Genomic DNA, 13,954 nt, shown 5'->3' with positions numbered 1-13,954 from the left:
GTTCCAACATAATATGCGGAAAGTTTATATGCAGGAGCTCTATAATCCCGCATATTATGCTGGAGCTTTCTGTGTGCTGGAGTTCCAACATAATATGCTGGAAGTTATTATACGCATAAGCTCCATAATCCGTATATTATACTGGAACTTTCCGTGTTTCAGCAAAACAACAGCTATTTTTCAATGACTTTTCAAACGCTGACTATTTTTCGATTGCCTGTATGGAAACTGGCTAGCCCGTGATATTTTCAAAAAAAAAAAAAAAAAAAAAAAAGAAGCTATAGATAGCAATTTTGTTGAACGGTTGGGATGATTTTCATTCGTGGACCGCCAACTAGAGAATCAGGCAGTTCAATCAAAATAACTGCATGAAAATTTCCAATATTGTAATTAAAGCTTCACATAGTGTGCTGCTGGGATCATTACCACATGTTAGCTAGGAATTTGTACCCTTTTTAACATTTATTTTACATTGCAGCTAACTCTCTGATCACACAACTTATTATTTCTTCATTTGCATATATCATTTGCCTATATATACTCTCAACTGGCATTTCCATATACCATATTCTCTTATTTCCACATAAAGAAAGACAGAATAATAGACTTTCTTGATTTTCTCTGTGTTAACTTAGCGTTAAAATGGGAAGGTCCAAGTGCTGTGATAAAGAAGGTTTAAAGAAAGGGCCATGGACACCAGAAGAAGACCAAAAACTCTTGTCTTGCATTGAGGAACATGGTTGTGGTAGCTGGCGTGCTTTGCCTGCTAAAGCTGGTAATAATATTAGTAACTATTATTTACAGAAATAGCCGGTTAGATTTACTATTTATTTTTTCTAGCTGGTATACTGTTACAGTTAAAAAACTGATTAACTATCTCGAAAAATCTATATCGTCCATCCGAAAAAACGTGTCTTAATTAAAGTCAACTCCCCCTTCCCCTGAAGCCATGGTCTCGATTGAAATCCCGTAGATGATATTTTCCATCGAAATAGTATTCTTGTTTATTTTGATGATCCTCGATATAGAAGAAAGAGTTCGTGCATTATTAAATATGGACGCGTTTAGTCTTCAAATAGATTATACACTAATCATACATAATTATACATATATTTATATATAAATTATACATATATTATGTATCTGCCGCTATTTTTAGTCTAAGCGGTATACATATGTGTGTGTGTGTAGTTTATAAAGTGTGATCACCAAGTTGAATTGCATGATCATTTCGTCTAAGAGTTTAAGCTGTTACAGAGTACACTTTATTTACTTAATTATTTTTTGGAATGCTAGCATATTATAATTTTGGAATTTTTTCCTTTTTAGGTCTGCAGAGGTGTGGGAAGAGTTGTAGGCTAAGATGGATCAACTATCTAAGGCCAGATATCAAGAGAGGAAAGTTCAGTTTACAAGAAGAAAGAACTATCATTCAGCTTCATGCTCTTCTTGGAAACAGGTAATAATTTAATGAAGGACAATAAATTAAGAAAAATGACAGTAAATGATAGAACTCATTATTTTCTGCCATGGGGTTGGGGTCATAAATTGTTAGTTACCTTTGTCTCTGTCCCAATTTACATAATATATACTTTTATTTTTGTGTAACATTTTTCATGTGTGATAAATTTGTGCCACATTAACATGGTTAATTCCTCTCTTTGTTATTCAGATGGTCAGCAATAGCAGCTTACTTGCCTAGCAGAACAGACAACGAGATAAAAAACTATTGGAACTCACGTTTGAAGAAGAGATTAACGAAAATGGGCATTGACCCAATGACTCACAAGCCAAAAATCACAAACAACATTAATGGTAGCTCAAATGATCAATCTAAGTATGTTGCAAACCTTAGTCATATGGCTGAATGGGAAAGTGCAAGACTTGAAGCAGAAGCAAGACTTGTTCGTAGATCAAAAGATCACTCTAAATTCCTCTTCAATAACACTCGCAACAACAACAACAACAACTACGTCGTTTCGCAACCTTATTATCAACTTCCTTGTCTTGACATATTAAAAGCATGGCAAAGAGCAAGCACAAAATTACCAACAACAAATGACATTAGTTCTATTCTTCTTGATGGTTTTGCTAACAAAAACCTCGAATCATCGATACCATCAACATTAAATTCCTCGGAAAATTTGTTGATGAACAATAATGTACCAAATACTACAAAAGTTGGTGATCAAAATCTTCCTTTGTCTACAATTACTTGTTTGGAAAATCCTTGCCCAACAAAAGATGTCCAAACAGACCTTCCAAGTTTTATTGAAGAGTTCTCAGAGTTATTTGATCCTGAATATACACAAAATTCAGCAAATAATTTTACTGGAGTACAAATGGATAATTTTTTGGGGAGTTGCTCAGGGGATTTTGAAGATAACAAGTTTAATTCGAACAACTTCCCTTATTTGGTTACTTCACCAATTGGTTCTCCAGTATTCTGAAGAGTTCATATGTTGTTCCGTTCTACTAAGGAGATATTAGGGTAAGTTGCTAAAATAAACGGGATGGGAGGATCAACCTGTTCAGATAATTCCGAAGAAAGATGGTCGACTGATATTTTTCTATTGCTTAGTTTAGCTGAGTTTTTTTTTAGTGATTATCATGATAACACTTTAGATGTGTATTTGTATTCAAGATTTGTATCGCTATTTCCTTAGTAGCGTGAAGTTTAATTTATGAAATGATTGATTAAAGGCATGTATCCTTATTTTTTCTAATTGCGTAGCATCCTTTGTTTTCTTAGGTCCATTTTGCTCCTACTAGGCAGTATTTGTTTACTGTACCTATATAACAAGTTTTATTGAATTCAATTACAAGCTTTTAATTTTTCCTTTGAACGGATTATTAAAAAAGATTTAAAAAAAGCCATATTAGGAGACACTAATCTAGTTTTCAATCATTAAAGATTGAAAAAACTTTATTTCGAGGTAAACAAATCTTCATTTTTGTTCTGATGATTAATTAGTGCATATTGGTGTATCGAGACTAATTCATTGGTGTTGTCACGACCCGGAATTTCCACGCTCGGGAGTAGTGATGGCGCCTACTCATAGAAGCTAGGCAAGCCACACATTTAGAATCCATAAATACTTTTGTTTTAAATCCATTTTTACCAATTTAATTAACAGGAAATAAATAATTAACAACAGCGGAATTCGTAGTTTGGCGGAAGACTTAAACGAAATAAACCAAAATAATAAGGAAAATCCACATATGCCTCTACCCAGAACTGGTGTCGCAAAATTTACGGACTATCTAAGAGTGCTACATACAACTGTCTGAAACAAGGAATAAAGTCTGTCTCGGATGCAAAAGGAAACAGTGCATCAGAATAGATAGAAGAGATGCCGGGCCTGCGGACGCGTGCAGGACTACCTCGGGATCTCGTGGACTGAAGGCTGGCTCCTGAACTACTGTTGCGCACCGTATGCTGCTCTGGTACCTGGATCTACGAAAAAGAGCACAGAGTGTAGTATCAGCACAACCGACCCCATGTGCTGATAAGTGCCTAGCCTAACCCCGCGAAGTAGTGACGAGGCTAGGACCAGACTCCAGATAAACCTGTGCGGATATATAATATATTGCAGAAAAATAAACAAGTAATGAGCAGTTAAAAGGGAGGGGGTACATGCCTCGGGGAAACAGTTCAACTTAGCAGAAACTAAATAAATATGAAGGAACAATACAGTATCCAACACAATATAATAACACTACTGTTGCGGCGCGCAACCCGATCCATATGTATATATATAATTGTTGCGGCGTGCAACCCGATCCAATAAATATAATATATCTGTTGCGACGTGCAACCCGATCCAATATAATGTATGTTGCGGCGTGCAACCCGATCCAATATAATATATGTTGTGCCGTGCAACCCGATCCAGTATAATATATGTTGCGGCGTGAAACCCGATCAATATATGTATACATAAATAAAAATGTTGCGGCGCGCAACCCGTTCCAAATATACAGCTTACAGTAATCACGGCAAAAATTCCGGCAAGGTATTAACCATAAAATACTCTATCCCGGCAAGGGAACTCAACAGTACAAGTATATTCGACCCGGCAAGGGAGAACCCGCTATAACCAATCTCAATTCAACTTCTAATCATCTCCATTATCACCATTTCTAACTCATAAATAACTTCTACGAAAATAAGCTAAGCCTTTGCTCAAAATCACGGATCTACTCACTATTGCAACCTTAGTATTATTCAAGAATACAACAAATATCAATTTAAGACTCACGGTCATGCTCGACACCGACGTATAGATACTCGTCACCATGCCTATACGTCGTACTCCACAAGAAACACATAGCAAATATGACTCAACTCCTAATCCCTCAAGCTAAGGTTAGACCAAACACTTACCTCAAACTTCCACGGCCAATTCAATCCTCAATAACCGCCTTTCCATTCGAATTCGGCTCCAAATCACTTGTATCTCTACATAAATGACTTCATAACATCAAATAATGCTTAACAATTTGAATCCAATGCCTAATTATAGCTTTTCCATCATTCTTTCCAAAAACTCAAAAATCGACCCCGGGCCCGCTTGGTCAAAACACGAGGTTCGGACCAAAATCAAATCATCCATTCACCCACGAGCCCGAATATATAATTTGTTTTTCAAATTTGACCCCAAAACGAGTTCTAAATCAAGAAAAATCAAAAAAACCCTAACTCTACCCAAATCCCTAATTTTCTACCCTTAATCATATGTTTTAGGCCTAGAAATTCATTAGACGTTGATGAAAATGGAAGAAAACGAGTTAAAGATTACTTACCCAAGATGTTTTGATGAAAAAGTGCTTCAAGGATCGCCTAGGAGCTTTGGAGATGAAGAAGTTTTGTAAAAATTTGAGAAATCCCGTAATGGGTTCTGTTTTTGGAACTTAAAATAACTGGGCAAAATCCTTCATCGCGTTCGCGACAGACTCACGCGTTCGTGATGAGTTAGGTCCATAGAACTTCGCGTTCGCGTACTGGGGCTCGCATTCGCGGAGAGTAATCTCCTCGAGCCTCGCGTTCGCATGCATAGAGACGCGTTCGCGAAGAACAAACTGGTGGCCCTTCCCCCTGCCTACGCGTTCGCGAGAGGAGGGACGCGTTCGCGAAGGGTCTACCCCCCTCAGCTTCGCGTTTGCGTCACCACCTTCGCGTTCGCGAAGAAGAAAATGAACTCCCGGGATTTTTGCCTTACGCGTTCGCGAGAGGTCCCACGCGAACGCGATGAACAAAATCCCTGGGCACTGAACAGCAAAAACCTGCAATTTTTTATAAGTCTTATACCATTCTGAAACACCTCCGAAACACACCCGAGCCCTCGGGGCTCCTAACCAAACACACGTACTAACTCAACAACATCATACGAACTTATTCGTGCGATCAAATCGCCTAATTAACCTAAAAAATAATGAATCAAACCTCAAAATCATGAATTTTTCCTCAAACTTCATCAAGTTTCAAATTTAGAAATTCAAGTCCGAATCGCGTCAAACGACGTCCGTTTTCAACCAAATTTCACAGGAAGGACTTAAAACATATATAAGACCTGTACCGGACGCCGGAACCAAAATATGGGCCCGATACCATCGCTTCCTAATCAGATTTCATTTCCAATTTTCTTAAACATTTCCAGAAAATAATTTTTCTAAAAAATCATTTCTCGGGCTCGGGACCTCGGAATTCGATTCCGGGCATACGCCCAAGTCCCATATTTTCCTTCGGACCCCTCGGGATTGTCAAATCACGGGTCCGAGTCCGTTTGCCCAAAATGTTGACCAAAGTCAAATTTATCCATTTTAACATCAAAACTTAGCATTTTTCATAGAATTTCATATTTAAGCTTTCCGGCTACGCGCCCGGACTGCGCACGCAAATCGAGGCAACTCTAAATGAGGTTTTCAAGGCCTCGGGGACACAGAATTCAATTAAAATAGGTGATGACCCTTTGGGTCGTCACATTCTCCACCTCTAAAACAACCGTTCGTCCTCGAACGGATAGAAGAAAGAAGTACCTGAGTCGGGGAAAAGATGAGGATAATGGCTCCGCATATCGGACTCGGACTCCCAAGTTGATGCCTCAGGAGGCTGACCTCTCCACTGAACACGAACTGAAGGGAAACTCTTCGACCTCAACTGACGAACCTGCCGGTCTAGAATAGCCACCGGCTCCTCCTCATAAGAAATGTCCTTGTCCAACTGGACAGTGCTGAAATCTAACACGTGGGCTGGATCGCCGTGATACCTCCGAAGCATGGGCACATGAAACACTGGATGCACAACTGATAAGCTCGGTGGCAATGTAAGTCTATAAGCCACCTCTCCCACTCGATCAAGAATCTCAAACGGGCCAATGAACCTAGGGCTAAGCTTGCCCTTCTTCCCAAATCTCATCACGCCCTTCATAGGCAACACTCGGAGCAATACCCGCTCACCAACCATAAAAGCCACATCTCGAACCTTGCGGTATGCATAGCACTTTTGCCTGGACTGAGCTGAACGAAGCCTATCTTGAATGATCCTGACCTTGTCCAAGGCCTCCTGAACCAGATTCGCACCCAACAACCGAGCCTCCCCCGCTCAAACCATCCAACCGGAGACCGACAACGCCTACCATATAAAGCCTCATAAGGAGCCATCTAGATGCTCGACTGGTAGCTGTTGTTGTAGGCAAACTCCGCTAAAGGCAAGAACTGATCCCACGAACCTCCAAAGTCAATGACACAAGCTCGGAGCATATCCTCCGAAATCTGAATAGTCCGCTCGGACTGTCCGTCCGTCTGGGGATGAAATGCTGTGCTCAACTCAACTCGTGTGCCCAACTCTCGCTGAACTGCTCTCCAGAAGCGCGAGGTAAACTGCGTACCCCGGTCCGAAATGATAGATACGTGCACACCATGAAGGCGAACAATCTCCCGAATATAGATCTCAGCCAACCTCTCAGAAGAATAGGAAACTGCCACAGGAATGAAATGTGCTGACTTGGTCAGCCTATCAGCAATGACCCATACTGCGTCGAACTTCTTCCGAGTCAGCGGAAGTCCAGTAATGAAGTCCATAGTGATCCGCTCCCACTTCCACTCGGGAAGCTCAATCCTCTGAAATAAACCACTAGGCCTCTGATGCTCGTACTTAACCTGCTGACAATTCAAACAACGAGCCACATATGCTACGATATCCTTCTTCATTCTACGCCACCAATAATGCTGCCGCAAGTCCTGATACATCTTCGCGGCGCCCGAATAAATAGAGTACCGGGAGCTATGGGCCTCCTCCAATATCAACTCTCGGAGCCCATCCACATTAGGCACACATACTCGACCCTGCAATCTCAAAACTCCATCATCATCTAAGGTGACCTGCCTGGCATCTCCGCGCTGCACCGTGTCTCTAAGGACACACAAATGGGGATCATCATACTGCCGATCACGGATACGCTCCAATAATGAAGAACGAGCGACCGTGCAAGCTAACACACAACTGAGCTCAGAAACATCCAGCCTCACGAACTGATTGGCTAAAGCCTGAACATCCAAAGCAAGCGGCCTCTCACCGATCGGAATATAAGCAAGACTGCCCATACTGGCTGATTTCCTACCCAATGCATCGGCCACCACATTGGCCTTCCCCGGATGATATAGAATGGTGACATCATAATCTTTCAACAACTCCAACCACCTTCTCTGCCTCAAATTCAACTCTTTTTGTTTGAACAAATACTGAAGACTCTTGTGATCCGTGAACACCTCACATGCCACGCCATACAGATAATGCCTCCAAATCTTCAATGCGTGAACTATGGCTGCCAACTCCAAATCATGAACCGGATAGTTCTTCTCATGAATCTTCAACTGCCTCGAAGCATAGGCAATGACTTTGCCATCCTGCATCAACACTGCTCCAAGCCCAACACGGGAAACATCACAATAGACTGTATAAGGCCCTGAACCTGTGGGCAAAACCAACACCGGTGTCGTAGTCAGAGCTGTCTTTAGCTTCTGAAAGCTCGCCTCACACTCATTCGACCATCTGAACTGGGCACCCTTCTGGGTCAATCTGGTCATCAGGGCTGCAATAGATGAAAACCCCTCCACGAACCGTCGATAGAAGCCTACCAATCCCAAGAAACTCCGGATCTATGTAGCTGATGCTGGTCTAGGCCAGTTCTTGACCACCTCAATCTTCTTTGGGTCCACCTGAATACCCTCTGCTGATACAACATGACCCAGAAATGCAACTGAACCCAACCAGAATTCACACTTGGAGAACTTTGCATATAACTGACTATCCCTTAGAGTCTGAAGAACTACTCTAAGGTGCTGCTCGTGCTCCTCCTGGCTACGTGAATAGATCAATATCTCATCAATGAAGACTATCACGAACGAGTCCAAATAAGGCCTGAACACTCGATTCATCAAGTCCATGAAAGCTGCTGGGGCATTTGTCAATCCGAATGACATAACCAAGAACTTATAATGCCCGTACCGAGTGCGGAAAGCTGTCTTAGAGACATCGGATGCCCTAATCCTCAACTGATGGTAGCCAGATCGCAAGTCAATCTTGGAAAATACCTTGGCACCCTAAAGCTGGTCGAACAAATCATCAATCCTCGGCAGCGGATAATACTTATTCTTGACTGTAACCTTGTTCAATTGCCGGTAATCAATACACATTCTCATTGACCCATCCTTTTTCTTGACAAATAACACCGGCGCACCCCAAGGCAAAACACTGGGTCTAATGAAACCCTTCTCGAGCAAATCCTGCAACTGTTCCTTTAGCTTTTTCAACTCAGGCGGCGCCATACGATACGACGGGATAGAAATGGGCTGAGTGCCCGGAACCAGATCAATGCAGAAGTCAATATCCTTGTCGGGTGGCATACCCGGCAGGTCTGAAGGGAAAACATCAGGAAACTCATAAACAACGGGCACAAAATCAATAGAGGGAACCTCAGCACTAGAATCACGAACATAGGCTAAATAGGCCAAACACCCCTTCTCGACCATACGCCGAGCCTTCACATACGATATAACACTCCGAGTAGAATGACCAGGAGTCCCTCTCCACTCTAAACGAGGCATACCCGGTAAAGCTAAGGTCACAGTCTTGGCATGACAGTCCAAGATAGCGTGGTAAGGTGATAACCAGTCCATCCCCAATATAATTTCAAAGTCAACCATGTCTAAAAGCAACAAATCTACACGAGTCTCAAGACCCCCAATCACCACAACACAAGAACGATGGACTCGATCGACCACAATAGAGTTACCCACCAGTGTAGACACATAAACAGGAATACCCAATGCATCACTAGGCATGACCAAATACGGGGAAAAATAAGATGACACATACGAATACGTAGACCCCGGATCAAACAACACTGAAGAATCCCTATCACAAACCAGAACCGTACCTGTAATAACCGCATCTGAAGCCTCTGCCTCGGGTCTGGCCTGAAGAGCATAACATCGGGGCTGGGCCCCACCACTCTGATCTACCTCTCTAGGACGGCCTGCGGCTGGCTGGCCTCCACCTCTAGCGGTATGAGCTTTACCTCTAAATCCTTTACCTCCCCCTCTAGCACCTCTACCCCCGCCTCTAGCTGGCTGGGCGGCCTGTGGAACATCTAGTGCCTGAATCATAGCACGGGGACCCTGCTGCTGCGAATGAGTACCCACCAACCTCGTACAAGCCCTCCGGATGTGACCATACTCACCACACTCATAACATCCACCTGAATGCTGCGGCTGAGGAAACTGAGACTGACCTTGGCGGCCTGAATGACCACCCCGAAAGCTCTGGAGCGGCGGTGCACTGATAGGAGCTGGTGGTGCACTGTGGGACTGCTGATCAGAATACTGCCCGCGAGAACCACGGCCACCTGAGGCACCGTGAGAAACCTGGAGTGCTGACTGGAAAGGCCTAGAAGGATGACCCCTATCATACGAATCTCTGCCTCCAGACGAGGCACCACTGAATCTGCCTGACTGATGAGGTCTCTTGTCTGCCCTATGACCACTCCCCTGTGATAATATCTCAACCCTCCGGGCCACATTGGCCGCCTCCTGGAAAGATATCTCACTCCCAGCCTCTCTGGCCATCTGAAGACGAATCGGCTGGATGAGTCCATCAATAAACCGTCTCACTCTCTCCCTCTCAGTGGGAAGTATAATAAGAGCACGACGAGCCAAATCAATGAACCTGGTCTCGTACTGGGTGACTGTCATGGATCCCTGCTGAAGGCGCTCGAACTGCCTCCGATAGGCTTCTCGTTGAGTAATAGGGAGAAACTTCTCCAGAAATAGCTGTGTGAACTGCTCCCATGTCAAGGCTGGTGATCCTGTTGGCCTAGCTAAGCAATAATCCCTCCACCAAGTCTTGGCGGATCCAGACAAGCGAAATATAGCGAAATCAACCCCACTGGTCTCAAAATACCCATGTTCCGAAGAACCTCGTGGCAGCTATCCAGATAATCCTAAGGATCCTCGGTAGATGCACCGCTGAAGGTAGTAGTGAAGAGCTTGGTGAACTTGTCCAATTTCCACAAAGCATCGGCAGACATGGCTGCTCCATCACCGGCCTGGGCTACCACACCCGGCAGAGCTGCTCCAACTGGCTGAACTGCTGGAGTCTGAATCTGGGGAGCTACTTGCTCCGAAGTACGAGTAGCAGGAGTCTGGGCTCCTCCAGCCTGAGAAGTGGCTGGTGCTACAGGAAGCAAGCCTGCACGGGTGACACTCTCCATGAGGCCCACCAATCGGACTAGAGTATCCTGAAGAACAGGGGTAGCAATAAACCCCTATGGGACCTGAGCTGGGCCCACCGGAACTGCTGGGGCCGGAACCTCCTCGTCAAAATCAACCTGAGGCTCCGCCACTAGTGCTGCTGCTCGGGGCTGAGCTCTGCCCCTACCTCGGCCTCTAGCACAGCCTCGACCTCGCCCTCTGCCCCTAGTGGGTGCTGCTGCTGGGGGCTCGCGGTGCTGAGCAGTTGATGAGGAAGCGCGTGTTCTCGCCATCTTCGAAAGAATAGAGTAGATATTCAATTAGCATTGAGAAGGCAAACTGCACGACAAGAAAGAACAAATGTGAAACTTTTCCTAACTCTGTAGCCTCTGGGGATAAATATAGACATCTCCGTACCGATCCCTCAAACTCTACTGTGCTTGTCCGTGAATTGTGAGACCTATGTAACCTAGAGCTCTGATACCAACTTGTCACGACCCGGAATTCCCACCCTCGGGAGTCGTGATGGCGCCCACTCGTAGAAGCTAGGCAAGACACATATTTAGAATCCATAAATACTTTTGTTTTAAATCCATTTTTACCAATTTAATTAAAAGGATATAAATAATTAATAACAGCGGAATTCGTAATTTGGCGGAAGACTTAAACGAAATAAACCAAAATAATAAGGAAAATCCACATATGCCTCTACCTAGAACTGGTGTCACAACATGTCACGACCCAATTCCCATACCCGGTCGTGATGGTGCCTCTCGTGAAGACAAGGCCAGCCAACTAACCCAAATCCTTTCACTAACAATTATTAAACATAAATGAATAGAAGATACAACTTAATGGCATTAGAAACTGTTAATTACTACCCGACCAGGGTGTCACAAGTCACGAGCATCTAAGGAATCCTTAACATAACTACAGGCCAATAAATATATACAAGTAAAATTTCTGAAAAACAAAAGACAACATCCGGTGCCGCGAAGGCTAGCGGTCACCTTGCTCAGCTACAATAACAATACCTTCAATCCGCTAATAACCCGCTACCGGGTGAACGATACCTGCAACTGCACGCGAGGTACAGGGAGTAAAGTGAGTACTTCCAACTCAGTGAGTAATAAACATATATAATGTCTGAAAGTAAGAAATTCCAAAATATTACAATATAAAGCTATAATAAGCGATTCAACACATAAAACGGTGGAACAACAACAGTACTAGGACAAGTAAGACAAATAGGTATAAATGCATGAATGCAATGCAATGCACATGACCGCTGCGGCGCACAGCCCGATCCATTTGGGTACCCGCGCTCACTGTGGGGGTTCAGACTCCGGAGGGGCTCCTACAGCCCAAGCGCAATATCATCGTAGCATTCGCTGCGGCGGTGCAGCCCGATCCACAGTCAGTCCATATATATATATGCATGCAAGCCACTCGGGCACAATCAAATTGTTCATTTTTAGTTTCAATTATTAGGAATTATAGAGCTAAGTGTTTAAACCTTTATTTATTTACTAAATATTTCGAGGCAGTGTCTAACTCAGGACTGATATCATGAAATATGCTAAGCATCATGGAAGCAGTGATAAGGATCCCTGAAGGATGCACATGATAGGCACAAAGCCCCAAACATTATTCATAAAATCCAAGTAGGATGATTACCAAATAATTTCTAGTCAAGAACACAGTACGAACATCAATCTGAACGGACTAGGTCACAATCCCCAGTCACAATCGACCCCGCACTCGTCATAGAGTACGTATCTCGCCTCAATATAGCGTCACAATGTGACATACCGGGGTTTCAAACCCTCAGGTCATCATCTACATCTATTACTCACCTCTAGCCGGCCGAAGACTAGATCGCAATGCCCTTTCCTCTCGAATCGACCTCCTCGCGCGTCGAATCTGGCCAAAACCACAACGATTACGTTACAATGTGCCAAAGAAACATAACCCAATCGAAAAGACTCAAAAATATCGAAAATCGCAAAATTAGCAAAACCCGAGCCCCGGGCCCACTTCTCGAAATCCAGAAAACTTTACATTAAAATGATCCTTATCTCACCACGAGTCTATACATATCAAACTCACAAGAATCGGAGTCCATTTGACCCCTCAAATCATCAATTTAAGCTCTCTTAAGTTTCAAGCCCTAACCTCCATTTTTAGCATTTAATCCCTTAAATTTCAGTGTTCAATCCATGATTTTACACTATATAAACATAATCCGAGTCCAATATTCATACCTGATGAAGCCCTTTCGAATTCTCTTCAAAATCGCCCAAGAAACCGCCTAAGCCGAAGTCCAAAATATTTTTCTTCTCTTTCCAATTCGTGAACCACTGTTCACTTAAACCTAGACCGTTTTTCCGCTTCTGCGGTTAATATGCCGCACCTGCGGTCACCGCATATGCGACCAAACGATCGCTTCTGCGATCTCACTTAAATTCCCCCGGACCGCTTATGCGGTCTAGAACCGCTTCTGCGGTCGCCGTATTTACGGATCCACGTCCGCTTCTGCGGAAAACCCTGTTCCCTCAAGGACCGCTTCTGCGACCAATACGCCGCATCTGCGGAACCGCTTATGCCGTCCCTTTTCCGCAGATGCGGAAATGACAGAACCAGCAAATTTCAAACATGCAACAAACTCCGAATTCTCCGTTTAACCACCCGAATTCACCCCGAGGCCCCCGGGACCTCAGCCGAAGGCACCAACATATCCCAATACATCATACGAACTTGCTCCAATCATCAAAACACACTTAACAACACTAAAATCATCAATTCACATCGGATTCAAGCCTAAGTTCTTCAAGAACTTCCGAAATGCACTTTTGATCAAAAACCCGACTAAACGATGTTCGAATGACCTGAAAATTTGCACACATATCCAAAATCACTTAACGAAGCTACAACAACTCTCGGAATTCCATTCCGACCCCCGGATCAAATTCTCACCCATCCACCGGAATTCGCCAAAATACTAACCTCGCCAATTCAAGCCTAATTCTACACCGGGCCTCCAAAATCAGTTCCGATCGCACTCCCAAGTCACAAATCATCCCCCGAAGCTAACCGAATCACCGGAAATCACATCCGAGCCTTCTAACTCATAAGTCAACGTCCGGTTGACCTTTCCAACTTAAGCCTTCCTTAAAAAGACTAAGTGTCTCATTTCCTATCC

At 43.7% G+C, this 13,954-nt stretch overlaps 1 protein-coding gene across 1 annotated transcript; it reads left to right on the top strand.

Moving 5' to 3' along the window:
• The first annotated feature begins 616 nt into the window (after positions 1-616).
• On the top strand, positions 617-2,450 carry LOC109243678 (protein ODORANT1-like). Its single transcript, XM_019410647.1, has 3 exons — positions 617-775; positions 1,330-1,459; positions 1,673-2,450. The coding sequence occupies exons 1-3, from the start codon at positions 643-645 to the stop codon at positions 2,448-2,450; spliced, it is 1,041 nt and encodes a 346-aa protein (XP_019266192.1). The 5' UTR covers positions 617-642.
• The last annotated feature ends 11,504 nt before the right edge of the window (positions 2,451-13,954 follow it).

The sequence above is a fragment of the Nicotiana attenuata genome, unplaced genomic scaffold, assembly GCF_001879085.1.
Source record: "Nicotiana attenuata strain UT unplaced genomic scaffold, NIATTr2, whole genome shotgun sequence".
NCBI classification, from domain to species: domain Eukaryota; kingdom Viridiplantae; phylum Streptophyta; class Magnoliopsida; order Solanales; family Solanaceae; genus Nicotiana; species Nicotiana attenuata.
Note: the sequence above shows the minus strand (reverse complement) of the source record. Positions and strands in the feature narration are given on the sequence as shown.